General features: G+C 42.9%; 1 protein-coding gene across 3 annotated transcripts in view; it reads right to left on the bottom strand.

Annotated features, from left to right (window-relative positions):
* The window catches only part of SLF1 (SMC5-SMC6 complex localization factor 1), a 673,081-nt gene that overhangs the window by 450,449 nt on the left and 199,748 nt on the right, over positions 1 to 22,884 (bottom strand). For all 3 annotated transcript variants that reach the window (XM_069225438.1, XM_069225455.1, XM_069225447.1), the window contains exons 8-9: positions 3,366 to 3,524; positions 2,527 to 2,693 (exon numbers count right to left, since the gene is read on the bottom strand). In XM_069225438.1, coding sequence (XP_069081539.1) covers positions 2,527 to 2,693; positions 3,366 to 3,524 — 326 coding nt within the window. The remainder of the gene's footprint in view (positions 1 to 2,526; positions 2,694 to 3,365; positions 3,525 to 22,884) is intronic.

Here is a 22,884-nt window from a genome sequence, read left to right as displayed (position 1 = left end):
CTGCTGGGTTTGAGTTGCTCTGCACTTAACAACATTTCCAAGGGTCCAGGGCTTGGAGGGGTTTAGGACTCACAGCAGGCAGAGTCCAGGTGCAGAGGTCAACATGGTTGTAGCCTTTTCTGTTTCTCAAGCTCTCATCAGGCCAGCCATCTTGCTCTAATAGTCATTCTGGTGGTCCTGGGCTCAAGATGCAGGTCCAGTCCTTCTCACTCAAGAAACAGCATGGGAAGCAGGAGAATCCTTCTTGCAGTACAGCAACATAGCAGGCTTTCTTCTGAGTTTTCAACAGGTCTGAAGTGTACTGGAGAGAGTGGTCTGAGGGTCCATTATTTATACTGGTGCCCACTTTGAAGTGAGAGAAGCTTCTTCAGTCTCCCCCTATAGGTTTCAAGAATTTCCTTCCTCCCTGCCCTGGCTTGTCTGGGGGGCACAACAGGCCTGTGTTAAACCCTTTGTGCGTGTCCAAAGGCAGAGTCTTTGTCATGTTCAGGTGTGGTGGGTGACCCCTCACCCCCATTCTGACAGAGATGGCCCCTCCTGTCAAAATCTATTCCCTCTGTCTCACTGCCTGTGAGTAATACGCAAAGACCAACTGCCAGCTACACCCAGTCATAAGACCAAAGATTCAGACCACAGGCATCTAATGGCTGTGACAAAAAAACAACTTTCTTAAAGTGGCATTTTCAGAATTGAGACTTCAAATCCAACTTTACTATTAATGAGGGTTTCAAACTAAAATTCCTTATTTGCTCCCAATTGAAAGTTATTACTTATTAAATATAATAAGGTAACACAATGTTATCCTATGAGAAAGACAGGCCTTGCAGTAACGAAAAACAGATTTAAGAGTTTTTCCCTACCAGGACATGTGAAAGTTAAAAAGTATGTGTCCAACTTTTTATATACACTGCACCCAGTCCTAATGGCTATTTAGGGCCTACCCTAAGGGTGAGATATCGGTATCAGAAAAGGAAGGTTTCATTCTGACAAGATGTTTATTTTGCCCGGTCGATATGGCAGTTTAAACTGCACACACAGGCTGCAATGGCAGATTGAGAAATATTTAAAGGGCTACTTATGTGGTGGCAAAATCGGTGCTGCAGGCCCATTAGGAGCATTTCATTTAGAGGCCCTGGGTACATGCAGTACCACTTTACTAGGGACTTACAAGTAAATTAAAGGTGCCAATTGGGTGGAAGCCCACATTACCATGTTTTAAGGCAAGAGCACAAGCACTTTAGCACTGGTTAGCAGTGGTAAAGTGTGCAGCATCCTAAGGTCAGAAAAATATGAGGATTGAAGGCAAAAAAATGGGGAAAACCACGCCAAGGTTGTCAGGTCCAACAGCTGCCATGTAGACTCTTGTTCGAAAGAGAAATTTTGTATCAGTATTTTTGTTTCTGCCCATCCTGACAAAAACAATTCCTACATTTTTCAAAAAATATCACTTACAGAGAGGCAACCTTCATTGTGCCTATGCTGACAAGTGCTATGGAAAACTTAGTAAGCGTACAAATCAAATCCCTACCAAAGCTTGCTAGAGAAATAAACTGTGGTGTGACTTTCTATATCCATGCTGCACCATCTGAGATCGCACTGAACAACTTGAGACCGAGGACAGCACCAGCGGGTGTGGCATGGCCCCATGCACATCACCGGATACATCACCAAACCCTCTCTGGCCAGAAGAGGTTGAAGATCCCTGTAGCCGACTGGAAAGCTCAAGAACGCAAGCTCACACATCTGAATACCAAGATTTAAAGGCTTGAATGTTCGGCAATAACGTCTGACAAACCACAAAATACAGGCACCAGAATTCAGTATTCCATTGGCTTAGCAGTACGCATAATTGTCCTGCTGCATTGGTCATAGCAGTCAGTTTCTCTAACATGATATTGTTGGAAGAACAGTAACCAACAGGAGTTCTTTATAATCATATTATGCTATTGTATTTAAAGTGAATAAAGTTTTCTTGGAAATTCAAGTTACGGCATGTCCTTTATGTGCCATTTGTATTTAGGTCTTTAAACTTACAAGCACCCTCAGCAGAAAGCCTTGCTTGCTCTGCTATCTCCAGTGAATCAAAGTGTAAAGAGAAGTTTCTTGGCATTTCAGTGAGCATGCAATAGTTTCTTAGGTTTCAGAGACAGCTAATGATACTCTTAAACCCTGAAGAAGCGCCTGACAAATGGTAAATTTGTGTTTTAGGAATGTCAAAGCGCGTTAACTGGAAAGGGAAAAGTGGTCTATGGGTATCACAGTATTTGGGTAGGTGTTGCTCTTCCATCAACAGCTAGCTGCTAGCAAGTACAGCTAATGCTACAACAGAAATTGTGCCCGTAAATGAGGTGACAAGCATTACACTTGTCATACTTCTGTGTTGGGACGTGAAGCCCTGCTAAAACTGCAGACTTGGATCTTACATACCAGATCGCATTTTATGAGTAAACACATGTGATGCCTTTTTTAATTATAAAAATATCATCATCTGATACCATTTAGTAAACCACTGAAGCCCACACTTACCTTACAAGCATTTCTAGTAAAGACCAGGTTCCCTTCTTACAGACTGGACACTGAAGCACTTCCAAGTAATATTTCTGCATGGAGGAGGACTTCCAAGGAGGATGAAGATGTAGCAAGTTGTAGAAGATATCAAAAATTCGACAAGAAAAAAATGCGTCTAGATTTCCCTGCAATACACATTTCCAAAGATATTGTAAAAAACATGTAAGAAAGTCAAAGCAATTAACAAATTATGGAGCTTGGTATGTTTCTTAGTCTCAGATTCTCATTTCATTTACATTCTTAATGCATCTTGCTATAACTGCGTTAAGTACTGTGCATATCTTTAGGGACCATTTCTAAATGTGGTATAAAGTGTCTTCTTACCAGTAAACTGCATTTGTAAAATACTTTGCTGATTTGAGAGTGATAAAAAATATCAAAGCCTGATCCTTTATGATAACAATACAAAACAAAGTTGGGGAATCAGGTAAACAGACTGTGAGTTCTAACACCTGGTTTAACACGAAGTGACGAAACTGAATTTCTCTGTCGCGGTGCCCCCAAGGGTCTGAAAGATTTGTCAAGTCGTTTTTTCGAGTTACTCAGCATCAAAAGCTGAACATGGTTCACAATCCCTGCTTTTTGCAAAATACAGATAGGAGAACATAGCCATTCTAGCCAACGCGTCTAGGGATCAATTCTGTAATAGTCACCTTCCTTTACACAAAGTTATTTAAACGTCACAGTTAAGGCCCAGGGCGATTTTTTACAATTGCATCTGATGTGGAGGAAGAACACCGAGTGCATACATGACAGCAGATTTTATGGGCTAATGATCTTAAGCATCCATTACTTACTTGTAGCATGTGCATCAGCAGAGTCTGAAGAAAACATATCGGAGGCACACAATGTGGCAGCAGGAAATTCAGATCATCAATTGCTTCAGAAAAGAAGTGACCTTCTAATAATCCTTCAATTCGATTCAACCTAACTCTCAGCGTTTCGATCTGTTTAACCTACGGTGTAAATGTACAATCAATTAAAACCCCTAAGTAAAACACATACATCAGATTTAGGCATAATAAGGGTCGCCACTTGATTTCCTTTTTGTTTGGTTCAGAGTTGGTTTTGGTTTGTCTTCCTCACCAGAGATCTGGTGCAGCTAATTTCAATGCTTTTCTCCAGATCTGTCTAGGTTTAGTTATCGCTCTGTCTCGCCTGTTTGTGTCAGTTTCAGGTACAACTAGATTATTTGGGACTGGCATTTCGTCAACTGGTGCTTTCAGCCATTCTCGGGCCAGATGGAACAAGCCTCACGAAGGACCACCCTCATGAGCATATGTTGGATATGCAACAATAGAAAAGACAGTGCTTTAAAGATGCTGTTTCCGAGAAGCCCACACTGTTAAGGAATACATCAAGTGAGTGTAACTCACTAATAAAGAAATGAGACTGTTAATAAATGCATCCTCACAGTTAGTATTTAACACATGAGAAGACAACACTTCACAAAATATAACATTTTACAGAGATGAGCAATCAATGTAATGCATCAACTGATATACGGAATGTATCCCTCCTAAAAGGGGAAATGATGTGTTAGACAGATCATCAGAAAACAAGACCACCGGGTCTTCACTGCTCAGCCCTCTAAGAAAATCGTAATTTTAAATTGTTTTCTGTCGGTATATGCAGCTGTAGTTAGGGTCCACGCGGTGAGGCAGATGAGGAGCAGGTGAAGTGTCAAACAGTGTATCGGCGAACTGCATAGGCACCTTTGTGGGTGACATGATAGGAAAGCTAACAAGCACTGGCAAAGCCAATAGTCCCCTCATTTGAGAGCTACTTGACTTGGCAATGTTTTATACCCAAGCTGTAGTGCAGCATGGATGCTTTGCGGGTGGCTAAAACTAATTTTTAAAAGTGCTATGACACTACCAGGCCTAATGCACTTTTTAAAAAAATTGCACATGGGCTGAATGCATCATAGTCCTTTATTATTATTATTATTATTATTATTTAACCATGCTGCGCAGCTGACACACTGCTATACAGCATGGCTACAAATCATTGCCAAAGGGGGCAATGTCCATGCTGTACGCATGAACAAAAGGCAAAGGCAAAGCCAACAATCTCAAAAGCACGGCATATTAGTTTTTCCAGAGCTTGTTAGGTCGTGTCCCAATACACGTGATTCTGAGCAAATCAGTTGATATCCGGGGAAAAAAAATACATTTAACAAAAAATCTTTTCACATAAATTCAGCAATTGCGCCCATATCTATGTCTTACTGAAAATACATTTGGAAGCAAATAACATCTATTGTCACAATAAAAGCAGATAACATCTGTTTGTCACAATAAACATTAATTTCAAAGGAGACCAAGCATTGGCAAACCCAATAGGTCTCGCCAATACAAGAGCTATTGGCAATGTGTTTTGCCATGTTGTAGACCAGTGTGGCTACTGTTCAGCATGGCTAAAAGTTAGTGGTGTGGAGTGTCAGTAGAATGGGGAAGTACAGTGTTATAGAGTGAATTTGTTGGAGTGTTGTAGAGTGGAGTAGGGGGAAGCAGAGTGTTGTAGAGTTGAGTAGAGTTCAGTGGTTCAGCGGCAGAGTGTCAGAGTGGCATGGGCTGGAATAGGATGGAGGGGGTTGAAGTGGACTGAGGTAATGGGGTAGATTGGAGTAGAGAAGGGTGGATTGGATTGAACTACAGTGGGCGGATTGAGTGGAGTTGGGTGGGTTTAGTATGGTGGACTGGATTGGGGCGGGGGTGGATTGGGGTGGGCTGGAAGGATTGGTTTTGAGTGGGGTAGACTGAACTGGGATAGGGTGGGATGGATTGGAAAGAGTGTGGTGGATTGGATAGAGTGTGGTGGATTGGGTGGAGTGGGGTGGATTAGACTGGAGCGGCTGGGGTGGATTGGATTGGGGTGTGATGGGCTGCAGTGTGTTGTATTCAATTTGGGTGGGGTGGATTAGAGTGGGGTGGGGTGGATTAGAGTGGGTGTGTTGGATTGAGGTGGATTATAGTGGGGTGGATTGGAGCGGGGTAGATTGCACTGAGGTGGAGTGGAATGGGTGCAGTAGGCGGAGTTGATTGGAGTGGGGTGAACTGAACTAGATGGGGTGGTGCAGACTGGTTTTGGGTAGAGAGGAGTGGGATGGAGTGGACTGGATTGAAATAGGGAGGGGTGGGCTGGAGGAGGTGGACTGGATTGTATTGGATTGGGGTGGAGTGGATTGGATTCAGGTGGATTGGAGTGGGGTGAATTGCACTGAGGTGAAGTGGATTGGATTGGAGTGGGGCTTACCCTACAGCCTTCTCAATGCAATGATGGACTTGTACACAGGCACTTCGGCGCAAGTAAAAATCGGAGAGGATGGCCACCTCACCAACAGAAAATCAGCAGCAAAAGGATTAAAACAATGGTGTGTATTAGCTCCCAGGCTGTTCAATTTATATCTTGCAGATCTAGCCGATGCTCTTGCACCTGTAAACAGCCATCCGCCAGTATTGGCTAGGAAAGGAATAGCATGGCTACAGTATGCAAACAACATAGTTTTACTCAGCCAAACACCTGTCGGACTACAGCACAGCATCAATGCGCTTTATACATACATCATAATGCAAGGTATGGAATTGAACTTGAGTAAAACTAAGGTTGTCCGCCTTATTGATAAGAAGTTTAAATCTGCTTCATGGTTCATAAATGGAACCTGGGTGGAGGCTGCCCCCACATACAAATATTTGAGATTCACTATGGATCGCCTCTTGACTTTCAAACCACAGCTGGCTGTTGCTCAAGCTAAAGCCCTCTCATTGACCTACGGCTTTAAAGTACTGAAACAAAAATTGAGCTGCCCGTCACACACTCACTTGCTTTCTGTCATGACAGCACGGCTAATGCCCACCGTCACTTATGGAGCCAAAATCATGCTGGGGAAGGAGTCAGTTTTTTTTCAACCAAGTCCAGACGAAGGCTTACAAAACGGTTTTTCGGGTACCACGACCAGCATCTCCAGCGCAGGTCCATCTAGAATTGGGTCTGAAAAACTACGAATTTCAGACTAAATGTGCCTTTACCAAGTTATGCTGGAGAATGCGTGCAGCAGAGATCTGTACCATAAATAAGCTATGTTGGATGGAAATTGAAGAGCAACAGCGTCACAACGATAAAGGCACCCTGGGTCATCATTTAAACAACTATATTAAAGTGCTAGATTTGCTAGAAGCCTGGGAGCGGAACCTGGGCAAAACAGAGTTTTATCGGAAGGCAAATGCTGTCACTAAGATGAAATCTTGAATTTCTGGCAAACATAAACTGGCAAGAAGACAGCATGCCTGGACTGCAATAACATCATACAAAACATTACGGGCTAAGGAATATCTAGCAGCATCCTTCAACCAGTCGCTGAAACATCAGTTCATGCTTTCTCGATTTGGGCTGATGGAAATGAAAGATATGGTCCCTTCATGGAGACCGCAAGATCTGACACATTTCTGTCGACTGTGTGGGTACAGACAGGAGTCATTAGAACACATCTTTTGCGTGTGCCTGGCTTTGCCAGGCCTCAGGATATTGTATCTGAAAAACATCTTTAGGACATTGAATACACCCATGTAGGCCGGCCGTCATCAGTTGGCTTGGTGGTCTCTCAATTCCGTTTTCTTGTCGAGGGACCAAATTCATGGTACAAGCCCAGAAAGAATTAGAGAATAAAGTCTAGCAAGCCGGGAGTGCATGATTTACCAATTTATGTCAGAAAAGCTCTTAAATGGTTATCTCCAGACAGAAATTAGTCACAGGTATAACCTAGTGTTAATTACTTTAGGATATTCCCTGAGCCTCACTTTCAGCAACCAGGACGCAATGTAGTTTTAACATGGGACTAAGAAAATCCTAAATTTAAGATCAAGAGCAAGGTTGAAATCAGTGGAGTAGGTTTTAGTCACGCACAATTTATTACCATGACAAGATTTAGTTTTAAACAAGTAATATATGTTTTTATGAGTTTCTATTTAATATAGTGAGTATGCTAAGTATTTATGTATGTCTGAATTGTGATGGTTTTAACTAACTGTGTCAATAAATATAAACTTGTGGATTGGAGTGGGTGTACTGCAGTGGGGTGGAGTGGGGTGAATCAGACTAGGGTGGATAAAATTGGAGTGAGGTGGATTGAATTGGAGTGAGGTGGATTGGATTGGGTGGGGTGGATTGAATTGAGTGGGGTGGATTGAATTGAGTGGGTTGGATTATGGTGGGGTGGATTGGATTGGGGTGGGTTGATTGTGGTGGACTGAACTGGAGTGGGGTGGATTGGACTATGGTGGACTGGACCGGACTGGACTGGATTGGGGAGATGATGTGGCGTGGTGGCCAGAGCTGCTGACTTTGGAGCTGGGGAACCAGGTTTGAATCTTGGCGTCGGCTGAACATCCTGATTCTGGGAAAGTCACTTAATCTCCCGATGCCCATCAAAAAATTAATGTGGCCTTGTGTAATGTAACTGGTGCTCATGTAAAGCACTCCAATACCTTCTTGTTGAGTTCGCGCTAAGTAAAACTGCAAAAAAACAGGAGTGGGGTGGATTAGACTGGTGTGGGGTGAATTAATTGGAGAGGGATGGATTGTATTGGACTGGAGTAGAGTGGATTAATGTGGACTGGTGTGGGGTGGATTGTATTGGAGTGGGATAGATTGGGGTGGAGTGTGAGGATTGGAGTGAGGTGGATTTGGTAGCAGTGGACCTGAATGGAGAGGGTGGATTGGGTTTGACTGTAGAGGGATGCATTCGATTGGAGAGGGCTGGATTGAAGTTGGGTGAGATGGATTGGAGTGGGTTGGACTGGAGTGGAGTTGATCGGACTGGAGTGGGGTGAGATGGATTGAACTGAAGTGCGATGGACTGGAATGGAGTGGCTTGGGGTGGGGTAGATTGGATTGATGTGAGGTGTATTGGATTGATGTGAGGTAGATTGGACCGGAGTGGATTGGACTGGGCTGGATTGGATTGGTGTAAGGCAGACTTGATTGTAGTGGGGTGGACTGTGGTGGATAGCAGTGGGTGAATTGGGATGGAGTGAGGTGGACTGGATTGGGGGGCAGCTAGTTTTGGATTGTAATAGGTTGTTTGGGATTGGAGTGGGGCAGGTTGGAGTGTGGCAGATTGTTTTGGATTAAAGTGGGGAAGATTGGAGTGGGACAGATTGGAATGGGACAGATTGTTTTGAACTGGAGTGCGGCAGGTGGGAGTGGTTCAGATTGTTTTGGATTGGAGTGGGGCAGACTAGACTGGGGAAGATTGTTTTGGATTGGAGTGGGGCAAACTGGAATGTGGCAGATTGTATTAGGGTGGATTGGAGTTTGGTGGAGTAGATTGGAGTGGGATGAGCTGGATTGGATTGGAGTGGGGCATATTGTTTTGTATTTGTGTGGGGCAGAATGGAGTGAAGAAGAATGGAGTGAAGCAGGATGGAGTGGAACTGACTGTTTTGGATCGGAGGGTGGCAGACTGGAGTGGGGTGGATTGTTTTGGATTAAACTGGGGTACATTGGAGTGGGGCGATTGTTTTGGATTGGAGTGGGGCAGATTGTTTTGGATTGGAGTGGGGCAGATTGTTATGGATTGGAGTGCAATAGATTGAAATGGGGCAGACTGTTTTGGATAGAGACAGATTGGAGTGGGGCATTTTGTTTTGGATTGGAGTGCGGCAGATTGTTTTGGATTGGACAAAGGCAGATTGTTTTGGAGTGGTTCAGATTGTTTTAGATTGGAGTGGGGCAAACTGGAATGGGGCAGATTAGATTGGGTGGGTTTGGAAAATTGGAGTGGGGTCGTTTGGATTCGACTGAGGTGAGTGGGGTGGATTGGTGTGGGGTGAGATGGGTGAAGTGGGTTGGACTGTAGTGGGGCAGATCAGAGTAGGGTGGATTTGGATGTACTGCACGATTATATGTTAAAGCTTTATTTTAAAAATTACACATAATAAGGAAACAATATTAGTTTTCAATATTTAGAAAAAGATAAGTATCATCTTTTGAGAACAGTGCCCACAAGCAAAAACAAAAGGAAACATGAGTGCAAAGTGAGAAAAGATGACTTGGCACAATTAAAGAAAGTTAGCTATAAAAAAAATAAAACATTGCAATTTTGTTTGTCCTGCTGGGCATGTTTTGCCAGTCAACATGCCTTCTCTTTGCAGGGAACTAGAAGTATTAAAAATAAAAAAAAAGAACAAAATAGTACCTCAGTCATGTCAGGAGAAGCGGCCAGGCACTGATTAAGATGAATCAATCAGTGTTCCACACAGAGGAACGGAAATTATGCTTTGTCTGCAGTGACAAGTTACCAGGTTGTACAGAAGAGTGTCAAGCAAGCCAACAAATGGTATGCAACAGGCAGGCTTCAAGCCCTTTACTGTTCACAATAGAGTCTTGCAAGCCAGATGCATGCCCTAGCGCATGCACTCACAGTCTCAACCCTACTAAAGGCTTCTTTGAAGTGTATGTGGCATAATAAAACATACCTAAAAATAGCAAGAGGTTCAACAAGGATGAGAGGGAAGAAAAAAAAAAAAAAGTAGTACCTCTATCAGAGCGCGTTCTGCGTAAGGAAGCAATCAAGCTAAAGCAATCAGTACTTGGTCCATGCTCTAGCCAAAAGAAGAAGAATGGAAGCCAGCACATGCAGGCCAATTAGAAAGCAGCAAATAAAAGTCACAATGACGTTTAAGCGATGGCAAGGCTGCAAGCTCCTTGTTGTACACAATATCTATTGCAAGCGAGAGTGCATGCAGTGCAGTGCATGAGCTGTCACAGGCGAGATCTAAAAAAGGGATAGATGAGGTCCAAATAAATGGACTGATTAAATGGGAAATCAAAAGAAGGCACACATATTTGTCAACTGCCGGGATAAGAAGATTTTTTTTGCCTGAAGGGTAGATGGCTGTGGAAAAAAATCCAAATATGAACTGCTCCTTTAGGCACTGACTGACAGCAGAGGAGTTAATTACTGGTTGTCAGACACCGGTCAAAGGATGATGGAGCTAACAGTCTACTGGACCTCACCTGTGGGGGTTGAGATTGTTTGTCGCTGGTGCACCAAGGTCCATGCTATTATGACTACGTAAATTTGGTCAAGTACAACCCCTTCTGAACATGACTCAGTGGTAGTGGTGGCAAGCAGTCACATGCTTCTCAGTGAGCAGTGTGGGACTGCTCGAGCTCAGAGTACAATAATCAATCAACAACTCAATAAAGGAATGACCGGCCCATTTACAAGAAAGTAAAGTAGTTTAGTACACACTATATTATATGTTACTAGTAAAAGACAACAATTTAGTTTATGTAGGCACAATTCACGTTGGTGCTGTGCCTCCTCCCACTACCTCCCTGCTCTCTTTTCCTGGTCCAGACCCTCACCCAATTCTGAGTAGCAGCATCCTCTCGGTGGAAAAAGAAGCAGAAGCATAATTATTCTTACTAAGGTGCAAGACTGGACACAGCCAAATATGTGTGCATACAGTTTCACATCCAGTTTGTAACACAAGGAAGGAGAATTAGTCCTGGAATTGTTGCCTGGCCTTGCCAGTAGCTTTTCATCACTCTCACCTCGCCCACTAGGGCTGCACACAGTAGTAAACCGAAGCCTATGGTGGCAGAAGCGGAGATGGCAGCCTTGGTTTGGAGCATTCCCAATTGGGCCAACTGTCTCTCTGGCTTCAGTGTCTTGGCGCTGGACCTAAACTGGGGCCAGGAAGGTCCTCACTGGAACCCCAAAAGGCCAGGAGACAATTTGGTGGATGCAGCTTCTCAGGCTAATATCAGTAGCTAATAGGGCTCGGTGACTCAGATCAAAAGGTCTGATCACACTCTAGGTTTTCCAAACATGATACGCTGACACAACCATTTTATATGCTAAACACATGACTGAGGCAGTTTCCACTATTGTTAAAGAGGGCACTTTTGGTGCTCTCCATAGGTTACAGGGCAAATCCAGGATCCTCATATCGGGGAGGGCCTAGGCTCTGCGCACACTCTATAGTAGTGCGGTGCCAGTGCGAAAATCAAAAGTCAGGATACTAGATAGACACAGTCGGGCACTCAGGGAATGGGAACTCGCCTGTACATCATTCAGAGTACATTCCCATCCCAACATCATTCTTAGTTGGTTCAAAGTGTCAATGGCAAGCCATCCATCAAGTTACGGGTACCCAGTGTGCAAATGATCAACAGCAAGAGTATAATCTATAAGTCACTAAGTCCAAATGTCAAACAGGTGGTGCACACACCAGGAGGTTTACTCTCGAGATACTAGCGATCTTGACTAGTAGCGACTAGTAAAATGCTTGGAGTGTGCATCTCACATGTCTCACTGTACATCCACCACAGAAGCAGCAGTAACTATTAATAGTTGGCCGGCTGGCTGCCAAGCAAAGAGCTTAAGAACCCCCTGATGTTGAATTACTTAACTCACAGTGTTTGCCTGAGGAAAGGTTCTAAGTGGGTTCTGGACAGATTAAAAAAAAAAAAAACTTCTACAGTGTTGAGAATTTCCCAGCATTCGATTTTTCATACAAAGTAAATCACTTTCCTGTATTCTGAACCACCTTATGGTCATTAACATTTGTAATTAACACAGCTCTAAATCTGATTTACATCAACTTCACCATTCTCCACTGTACTGTGGGTCTTTAATATTTGTGATTAAAATAAATGCTGTGTTCACCTACTGCTCACGTTTGCACTTTGTTATGTTGCTTGTGACCTCAAACTGTTCAATTCTAGCCTAGGCTGTCAGTATCATAATGCATTTGTGACTCCAAACCAGAAAGCAACCTTGCCCCTTATCCCTGTTCTATTTATTTTCCATGCTCCACAAGAGCAAAGGGCCTTAGTAAGCACCCTTCTGCTCCTGCATGTTGGTCTACTCTGGAGTAGAGTCTAATTTTCTGTTGCCCCTTCCTCTGCATTTTTTGTTCTGATCCTACTGTTCTCTAAGATAGAGTAGGACAACCATGGGGAAGGTAAATCTCCATGGTGTCATTCCACTTGTGTTTCTGTGATCTGTTGAAGAAAAAGCTATTTACATGTCACTAGTTTGGAATCTTTCATAGATTCACAGGTTTTAATTATTATTTGTCATCAGGTGGGAATCCTCAGTAGTCAAATTAAAAGCAGTGACAGGTATCAGTTAAACATAGTCAGTCTATCCAGCTCAATATGAGACCCAAACTCAAGGCTTTGAGCCACACACTACAGAGGCTTCCAAAGCTTAAGATTGTTATTACATAGTAAAAAGTACAAAAAAAGGAAAAGCCTCATACATAAGGAAGGATGGCGGGTCACAAACTATTAAAGACACCAAAGCAAGGTTAAAGTAAGAAATGTTCTTCTCCAGTATTGGATCTTTCATAAATTCATATTTGAATTGTGACTAGATATGGAGATGTGCAGTCGTCAGGAAAATCTGGGCTTTCAAAATCTAGGTCTACAGTAGACGAGATGTCAGCTGAAATGGATTGGGGCAATACAAAGTATCTCATATCTGTAAACTTCATACTTGTATATCAAGTTGTTGGTCTGGCTTTAAGACAGTGGAAGTCTGAATAGAAAGGCTCCACAAGTCTCCATTGCCCACATGAGTGCCACTTTGATGATGGTGCACAGGTCTTGTTTCATTTAAATTATTAGTCTTCAACTCAAGAAAATCAGGAGAAAGGCATACGTAAAGACATTGGTCCAATTATAAGAAAACATCTCAGAGTCACTGTCCGGATGCCATCACATGTTGGCAAACAGAGGACATTTCATGTTCTGTGCGTCTCCAAATGAGCGCCACAAGGGATTGCTCCAATGCTCAAAACACTACAACAGTACTGCAGTGCACCTCCATTATGCTTGTTTGTCTATGAATAGATCATGTGCTTCCAAGAATGAAGAGAAGACAAGTCATGAACATAGAAAGCAAGGGACAAGTTACAACTTAGCAGATGATCAACATCAGTACACCTCTGAGCAAAGCCTATGTTTTCTGGGGGTTGTTTTGCACCCATAATCTTTTGCTTTCCATTTCCTTCACTTTGCAGTATGGCAGAAGAGCTTGCAGCACTAGCATAACCTGCCTGACCTCTAATCTCTCTATCTGTAGTTCTGATTCTACCAGTCCCCAATCGTCTGCTTTTGAACGGTCCTGAGTAAGTTAGCAGTGGTGAACACTATGACTAGGCAGTCATCAAGTCTGTAGTGTTTATATGTTTCCATCAAAATGTTATGGGTGCTGAATCCTGAATCAGTGTTGGAAGAAAGGGCGGTTTCACTTTAAAAACCACCCTTTGTGGGTAACACATTGTTGATGCATAAAACATGAAAAATCACTTGCTATTCAACCTTTCCTTGTTGATAGAATTACGAGGGAAAAGAGGCTTCATTGTTGAAAGTGCAAATACATGAGTAAACTATATGCCCACAGAGAATGCAAGCAACAGATTAAAAATCCAAGAAAGAGCTACATAAAGCAAAGATGTAAGAGAATTTTGAAGTCTCCTTAGGAATTTGACAACACTTACAAATTAAATGGGAAGCTCAACTCATAAACAGGAAAAGCTGATAGTAAGGTCAAATAGCCTATGATAGTCCCCAAATCAGTTCTGAGCTGCAAGAATAGCAAGCAGCATACTGGACAAAATGTTTCTTGCAAGTGAGTTGGTGTGTTGATGTTATTGTCTAAGCACTTTCTTGTGAATCTCCCTCCTTACTTCAATGTACCACTTGAGGGTAATGACTTCTGGCCACTAGAACCATATGTAAAACACCAGGAGGCAATGGGTAACGTTCTATTGCCCTCTGCACAATCTCCATAAATATAGTAATTTTGGGTGCAAAACGACCAAAGTTGAGACACTTTGCACTGCAGAAAGAGGAAATGAAGGCTTCACATAGATATTTGTGGCAAGGATGTCTTGCCCAGACCGTGGTTAAGAGAATGACTTGTTCGGTGCCCCTACATATCTTTTGGATTGCTCTCATTAAGAGAAGACAAACAGTATTAAGTGGACACATTCACTCAATGCTTCATTACAGAGAACAGTCAGGGAATATCAAATAACAGAAGACGGAAAACCTTTTGTTTTACTGTGTCTTACTAGGCCCAGTGTGAAAATACCCCAAATGTGAAATTTTCCAGTAGTACCTGTGAATACACTTCCCATGATTGGTTTCATGACCAATGTCTCCTGACAGTGTATGCTATCACTTCAAGTGCCCATGCCAGACTAGTGGTTAAAACTCCGACTGCTTTCTATACAGACCAATACAAGACACAAGGTCTTGCCACAGGTCTGTGGACATACTACTTATCTTTTGTTTATACCGAACATGGTATTTATACTGTTCATTAGAAACTGTTCATTAGTTCCAGTTTTAAAGTGAAGAAAAGGCTTCAAGGCAAAACAAACTGACTTAAATCCTCACACTTGAAGGACGATCCCCACCTGCTTAGGCGACTGTGTTATTTTCACTGGCTGGCCTGCTCAAATGACCATAAATTAACCAGTTACAATCATACTATGAGGCCAATGGGTCAAAAAGGGTTCATCCAAAGCCAGCTTTTGTCCTGTCTCAAAATACTGATTTGTTTTCTGCAAAGGCTCCCATAAACTGCTTCCACTATAGTTTTGGATGCCCTTGAAAGATATCTCAGGAAGGAAACTCGGGTATCAGGGAAATGCACTATGCCACATAGCCTAAATGTTTTGCAGATCATGTGCCATATGCTGGGATCCTTCCTGAGGAAGAAAACCAATTCTAAAACTGTAAAGGGCATCTTGCTTGTCATAATTAGGAAGGCTTTTATTTGCTCATGAGCAAACAGGTGATTAGATCCTAAAGGTGTAATAAAGTCTATGAATTTAACTTTGAAGTCATTCAATTAGGGATATACAAGTATGCATCATAAGTAAAGGTAAGCCACAGCTGTTGCCTTCACATCTGTGGACAGATCACACCTGAGGGGCGGTGGCTTCTCTTTGCTTGTGTATGAAAGGGTGACTAGAGATTAAATGTGTAATCAAGTCACTTATGAATTTAGCTTTGAATTCATTCAATTGTTGACATACAGAAATACCTCATCAGTCGAGGTGAGCCACAGCTACTGCTTTCACATTTGAGGACAAAACTGGGCTGGGGGGAAGGTGTGGCGTATATTTGCCAGATAACAGCAAATATTTACCTCCAGCCACAAACCTGCTGAATTTCCTATAGCTATTGTGTCTTGGGATGTAGAAATACACATCCCAAAGGTCACCATCCAATCTCGTCTCTAAAATGTCTAAGAATCTTCTGGAAAATTAACATTTTGAATATCTGCTTTTGCACATACTTGTTTAAAAGGTTGACATTTGTGTACAATCGTTCCCTTTGCTTGGGGCCAAAATAATATCTGCAGTAGTAACATCTTACTTTCCCTAACTGACGAACATCTTCTATTGCCCCTTTTCTTAACAACACTTTGTCTTCTTTTAGTAAGACCTTTGTGTCAGTGGAAAATAAAGGGAGGATGCATGGAGGCCTTCTCCAGAATAGGAGGAACTACACTGTCTGACTAATCTGAAGAAACCATTAATGTGAGATAATCTCCTTCCAAATCACTAGGAAGACTAAAATTAGTGCAAACTAAAGCATCAAAGGACATACTGATTAGTACTGTGACGTATACATGGTTATATATTAAAGATACTGAATACGGATGCCTTACAAACCCAGCTCAAGAGACCAAAAAAGTGCATCAAATGCCAGCAAATGGCCTAAAAGTGACCTTGTTACTATTAGAGAGGGAATAAAGCGGTATGTAAAATTTGTCTTACCCAGTGTCTCTGAAAATCATTGAACCTGAGCTACTTTGGAATGCATCAAAGAATGCCTCTCTAGGATTACAATGGAACCCATAGAACAGATGACTGTTCATATAACTCCATAGCTTTTCACAAATATTGTTCAGTCATATCCTCCATCTTTTAGTAGCAGAGGGAGTGGACCTCTCAAGTTCATCAACACTGGGTACATTGAATCAAGCCATTCATCCATACATAATTTGCCAATAAACCTACCACACTGCAGTCACAGAAGTGAAGAGAGGTAGGCAGTGGCAAAAGATTGTCATCATAGCGTGTTCAACCAGTACGTGAGGAAGGAAATAATTAGGATGCCATTTAATTGAAGAATCCTGGGTAACCAGACAAATGGGGCAGATGGGCCAAATAGACAAGCAGGTCAATGGCTGATGGTTTTTGCTTTCGGGCTGCCTCCTACTCAGTCTGAATTGAAAGCATGACCTACAAGTTGTGCTAATGGTCTTAAGCAAGACCCTGTTCTGAAACAGAACATGCTCAGAGGTCAGTCTGACTAGATCTCTAGAAACAGGTTTGATCTGGCTTGAGCAAACTCTAAAGGATGGTTCTGTGTCTTTGTCATTTTGACGAATCATGCAAAAGGCATGCTTATTAGATAATGGCCCTTCTGCAACAAGGATTCCCCTCAAAGGGCAATATCTGAATGCTGTGGTAGAAGGAGGTTATCAGTCCTGATAACTTTGTCACTGTAGAACATGGGGTATGGCTCAAAACTCCCACCGTTTGGAAGTCTGATCCAAAAATGTTTGATATCTAGCCCGGGCTCCGAGTCTCGGAATTCTTTTAATTTTTGGTATTTGTCTTTTTATAAAATACTAAGCCTCGCTTTTTTGGCTGCTACAAGAATAATGTATGATATAAATGTAGGGAAATAGCCTGAAGTCAGTTCTGCTAGTACTGAACCTAATTCTAAAGCCAAAGTATGAATCTTCTTAGTTTTGACTAAGTGCTGATGCAATGCCAACAAATCTGACCAAAGCCAAATATGTTGGTGGAAAAGAGGAAGCTAGGATCGACCCTGTACGATAGCGCTTGACTCACCATCTGTGACACTGACTTGACATGAGGTGCAGAGTTTCTTTATTTGTCTCTCTAGTGATGACCCCACGCTTGCAGCTATGGTTTTCGTCATAGCTTCCTGCCTCAGGTGGCTAGCTACATACTGGGTATGCATCAAAGCGTGAATCAACAAAGAGAGAAAAGTTCTTTAGCACCCATTCATGATGATGCGCAACCTCACGACAAATGCTAAGAATTAGGAAATTCTATCTGGAACCCTTGTGACATAGTGTCACAGTTAGAGGTAGATTGTGATTTTAGACCATATTTCTGAAAAAACCATCACAGAACTTCTAGGCAAGTTGTTTTTGCTCACCAACATTTGAGTGATTACAGGTATCTTGCAATTACTCTCAGTGGTACTTTTTGTTTTCTTTACTTATTTTGCTTTCAAGTGGTCCATCAGGTATCATATTTAGGCACAAGTAATCTGGACTTTTGTCAAGTTTTTTTTGGGGCTGAATAACTTTACATATTTCAAGATGCAGAATGTCACACCTCCTCCATTGTTTTTACCCTTGCTTGGTGAGCCAATAAGTAAATGGTCAAAATAGAAGAACATTTTCATTCATTATGCAAAACCTTTGGTACAAACTTAACACAGCAGTGAGGAACTATTTCTCTTAATACTTTGCCTAGGTGCTCAAAATGCAGAAAGTATTTGACAACCTGCCTGATTCAAGTGAGGAGAAAGATAAGGTGAAGGCGTAAATGAACATGAAATATAAATTAAGACACTGGACAAACGTTATGTAGCTAAGATGTCAACTGTTTTGGGAAGGTATCATTTTAGCATATTCGGACAAATTGAATAGGAGAGTTGTGAGATTTATTTTTATTGTTTTAAGAATACTTATCTCCACATGTAATTTTGGTGCCAGGGTGTGTGAGAAAATAATAGTTCACTTAATGCTTAATTGCAGAAATGATAAAATTAAGGAAAAGCTATGGGTCAAGGTTCACCCATACTCTAGTGAAGTAACTGTAATAGCTAAGGGTTTAGAACATTTTTAGCTTGTGTGGAGGAAATGTATAAAGACCACAAGCGGACAGCCAAGGTGTAAGAGGTTGATGCCAGAAGTGAAGACAGCTTGAGAAGCAAAGAATCTGCAAGGTTCAATGAACAATGCTACAGTTGTGGCAACGTAGGTCAAATATATATTTGTAAAGGCAGATCTGCTATCAAAGCAAGACCTGAAGAAAAGAAGGAAATGCTGCGGTAGTGTGAAAAAACCATGGAAGGGTTCATGGGATAAAGGAGGAATGTGATGATGTAATTTTACAGGTATCTAATACCAAAGATGTTGACAAGTGCAACCATCCAATTGATGTTGTAAGGCTGAATGATGCTGAAGACAAGATGTGGATGGATTCATTTGAGCAGCTATTGTTTGTGTAATATGGCATTGCTGATAAATTTGAAAACAAAGTGTTTCTTAAAAAATCAATGTGAAACCTTATAGTTTTGGTGGAAAGCCTAATGAATTTAGAGGGAACTTTAATTTGGATACTGCATTCAGTGGTAGAAAAACAGAGGGTACAGTGTATGTTCCAGGTGTAGGGGTCAGCGTGTCTGGCCACACCACAAACCTTTAGGGATGGCACTAAATCCCAATGCCGCACATCAGGTCTAGGTGACTAGTGTGGATTTGAAGATTTTAACATGGAATTTCCAGACGTCTTTAGGAAGGAAGCTGGATGTCTCAAAGGTTATATTTATCACCTAGAGTTGAGGAAGGAATGGTTCCTAGTAAGTTGGGGTATGCCAGTCAATATCAAAATCAGAAAACAAATAATTGGATATTTTGTCCACGATCATTAAGACAGTGTAAGTGACTGAGTGGTTGGCTCCTATTGTAGTTGCCCATAAGACTAGTGGAAAGATAAGGCTTTCCATTGAACTCTAAGTGCTAAATTGAAGACAGATTACCTCACCAAACATTTCAAGACTGCATGTATATTGTCTGGGGAAAATATTCTTCCATGTTGGAGTTGATGGCTTCTCATCACCAAATTACACCCCATGAAGATTCTATGAATATGACACCACTAATAGCACATTTTGGTAGTATGCAGTTTTGCCATTTGAATTATGTTCGGTTGCATCAGTATTTCAAAGGGTGATGACTGACTTGTTTGGTGGTACGACTGGAGTACAATTTTTCCAGCATGATATTCTGGTGTTTGGCAGTACTAAGAATGAACATGACAGGATAGTGAGATGAGTGCTGATAGCATAAGGAAGTGATTTGACCTGGAAAGGCAGCAAATGTAAATGTGATAGAAAAGGGATAAATTATCTGCATCATGTATTCATGGACAAAGGTGTAAATCCAAAGAATGCTTTTGCTCAGATTACTGATAGAATGTCAGGATCAGAAAACAAATAAGAGGTCATTACATACTTTGGAATGACAGAGGTTTATGGCAGATTAATAGAAGACTTCACCAGCAAAATGGTATTCCCCAAAAAAGCCATAGAGTCTTGTATGAATCAATTTGTGTGAACATGAATTGTCTTAAAAATTTGCCCAATCTTCAGAGTTTTGTTGAAGATGTGATATGCAGCAATACCATCAATGCAAGTGAGAAAGATTTGTGGGCCATGTTGAGACAAAGAAGTGGGATGTATAAGAATCCCTTTACATTTGATTTCTGTGTGCTAAAGACAGAGAAAAATAAGTCAACAATTAAGAAGGACATGCTGGCGCTGTTCTGGGCTGGGAGGACATTTAGGAGTGTCTTTTGGGATTCAAGATTTGATGTTTTTGCTGATCATAAGCCGTTAAAGGAGTTTTTCTCACAGAAGGGTTTACATGATTTGATATCACTATCTGTAGATGGGCTTTATCTTTGTAGGACTCTGTTTAGAAGATTAAGTATAAAGTTAAGTATTTTCCAGGCACGGACAATAACAACAACCTACTTACCCTTTGATAACGCTCTTTCTGGTGTAGATTCAATTTAACTGCAGATTTATCACCTTCTGAATATTCTCCAGGCATTAGACTGGATCTGGAAACTTGTCAGCAGTAAGTCTACGTGCCAGTAGGTGGGGCTGTGGGTCTCCGCTCTGATGCCATTCAACTCTGGAAATGATGTGCGGTGCCTATATAAGTGCCACTCCCGCGAAAGCTGATGTCTCTTGCTTTAGATGCTGTCCATGTCTCCAGACGCAGAGCCCCAACAGCAAATTGGCTTTGACCAGTATGCATATTCCTACACTTGGAATCTTATTCATGAGTAGACCTCAAATTACAGAATGGAAGGCTTGGTCAAGATTCTGCAGTTAGACAGAATCTCTACCAGAAGTGATATTCCTCACCTTTTGAATAAGTACCTGTTAAGAGATGAGTCTGTGAATTGGCTCAAACCAAGAAGTCCTGTAGGACCGAGCGGGTGAAATGCCCTTCTTGGTAAACCTGGCTGCCCAGATATTATTGCTTTGTGAACATATGGAGTGACCACCATACAGCTGCCAGGCAGATGCTGGACAGCTGCCTGGCAGATGTCCAGCAGTAGCACCTTTGGCCCTGGTGGAATGGGCTCCCAGACCTTCTGGAGGCTGCTTTTTGCCAGTGCATAGCATATCTTAATGCAGAGTGTGACCCAAAGGGACATGGCCCTCTTCTGTACTATGTTGCCTTTTTTGCCCCATTGAACCCCACATAGAGATGATTCGGTTTTCTTTGGTACAATTAATATAAAAGCTCAGTGCTCTTTTGGAGTCCTGGTGATGGAGTCTCTTGTCAGCCTGGGAAGGATGAAGCTGAGCACAGAATGCCAACAGGGTGACACTTTGATTGGCAGCATCACAATGTTTGGTAAGAAGGGTGCTTGCAAATGCAGAACCAGTTTATTTGGGAAGAAAGAGGCGTACAGTGGGTTAACACACAGAGCCTGAAGTTCACTTACTCGCCAAACAGATGACGACAAGTAACACAATGTGGAGGGTGAGGAGCAGCACAAGCCAGCTATGAAGAGGCTCGGAGGGACTGCACATCAAATATGTGAGCACCAAATTAAGCGTTGGAGACCTTTCAAAAAAGGCATCACAACTGGTGACTTAAATATTGAGGGCTGGTCCGACAACCACAAAAAGGCCAAAAGAGCGGAAAGGTACCCCCTAACCGTGCCCAAAGCAATGCCTAGCAGGGCAACAGAATGAAGGGACGTGGCTTGATGGCGATGGTGCAGAACACGTTTTGAGAAGCTCCCGGTCGGGTGCCGAAATCAGAAATCATCCTGCCTTTAAACTCTGCATTGGGCTTCACTGACCCCCCCAGCTGAAGATCCCGAGAGACAGGGGCCCTGTTACCATTGCTGCGGCAGTGATTGCTGCCAATTTTGGTCCTGCCCTGTCCGCCAGCTGGTGCATCGTCTCTCAAAATGGCGGCCTGCTCGTGCGCTCGGAACGGAGCCAGTTGAGAGCAGGCTAAGCATGCAAGACGCACCCCTTCACGACCCAGGGCTCGGACACAAGTCGGGGAAGGAGCCGACCTGCTGCTGTAACACGTAGTTGATCGCAGCCTTGGCTTGCTGTGTGGCCCAACTGTGTTGCTGCCTGAGGACGGAGAAACTGTGCTCCTATCAGGAGATTGCAACTGCGCTGGCGACCAGGGGCTGAGATCGGGCTGGCGCCGTTCATGCTGGCAGCAAATACCCTGGGGCTAGGAGTGGTGCCCCTCCATCTGGCCACCAGGCAGCCCTTCATCCAGGGGCAGCATTCCCCTATTGACAGCTGAGTCGGAACCCGGCTAGTGGAATGGCTTGTTGTGGCCCACATGTATTGTACACAGAGAATGGTGGATGGTCTGCTGAGGTAGCCCTACTCGATTACACTCAACGTTGGACATGAGGCAAAGGTAGGGAGTGAGCCCCCTCCGAAGGCTAGTTGGGAAATTACAGACCCCCCAGCGCTGGTGACTCTGGACATGGGCTTCTCCTGGATGGGGACCAAGCGGGAGGTCCGGGTAGCCCTAGTTGGGCACAGGTGCTGAGGAAACCAACCCTACTGTATAACTACACAGCTGTACACTATTGGTGAAGTCGGGGGCCAAGCCTTGAGTAAATGCACTTCCAGGCCTTCCTAATGCTACAATTATTGCAGCGTATTCGTCAATGGCTGGGGCCTGCTGTGCAGAGCCGTAGGCTTTGGTGGTGCTGGTCCTGGGCTCCTGGGGCACTCTTGCCACACAGTTGGGGGGTGGGGGGGTGCTTTTGCTCCAGTGCCTGAAGAGCTGTACATAACCAGGATGTCATTGGGAAATTCTTACCAGCTACACTACTGATCTGCTGCGGGTGCCCCCATATGAGTGAAGTACCGCATCGTGGGGCGTGCTAGCTGGCGCACCCCTCCATCTCTAGGACTCCCTTTAGAGAAACTGGATCTTGATCT

The sequence above is a fragment of the Pleurodeles waltl genome, chromosome 1_1 (assembly GCF_031143425.1).
Source record: "Pleurodeles waltl isolate 20211129_DDA chromosome 1_1, aPleWal1.hap1.20221129, whole genome shotgun sequence".
NCBI classification, from domain to species: domain Eukaryota; kingdom Metazoa; phylum Chordata; class Amphibia; order Caudata; family Salamandridae; genus Pleurodeles; species Pleurodeles waltl.
This window is presented reverse-complemented; position numbering and strand designations above follow the sequence as displayed.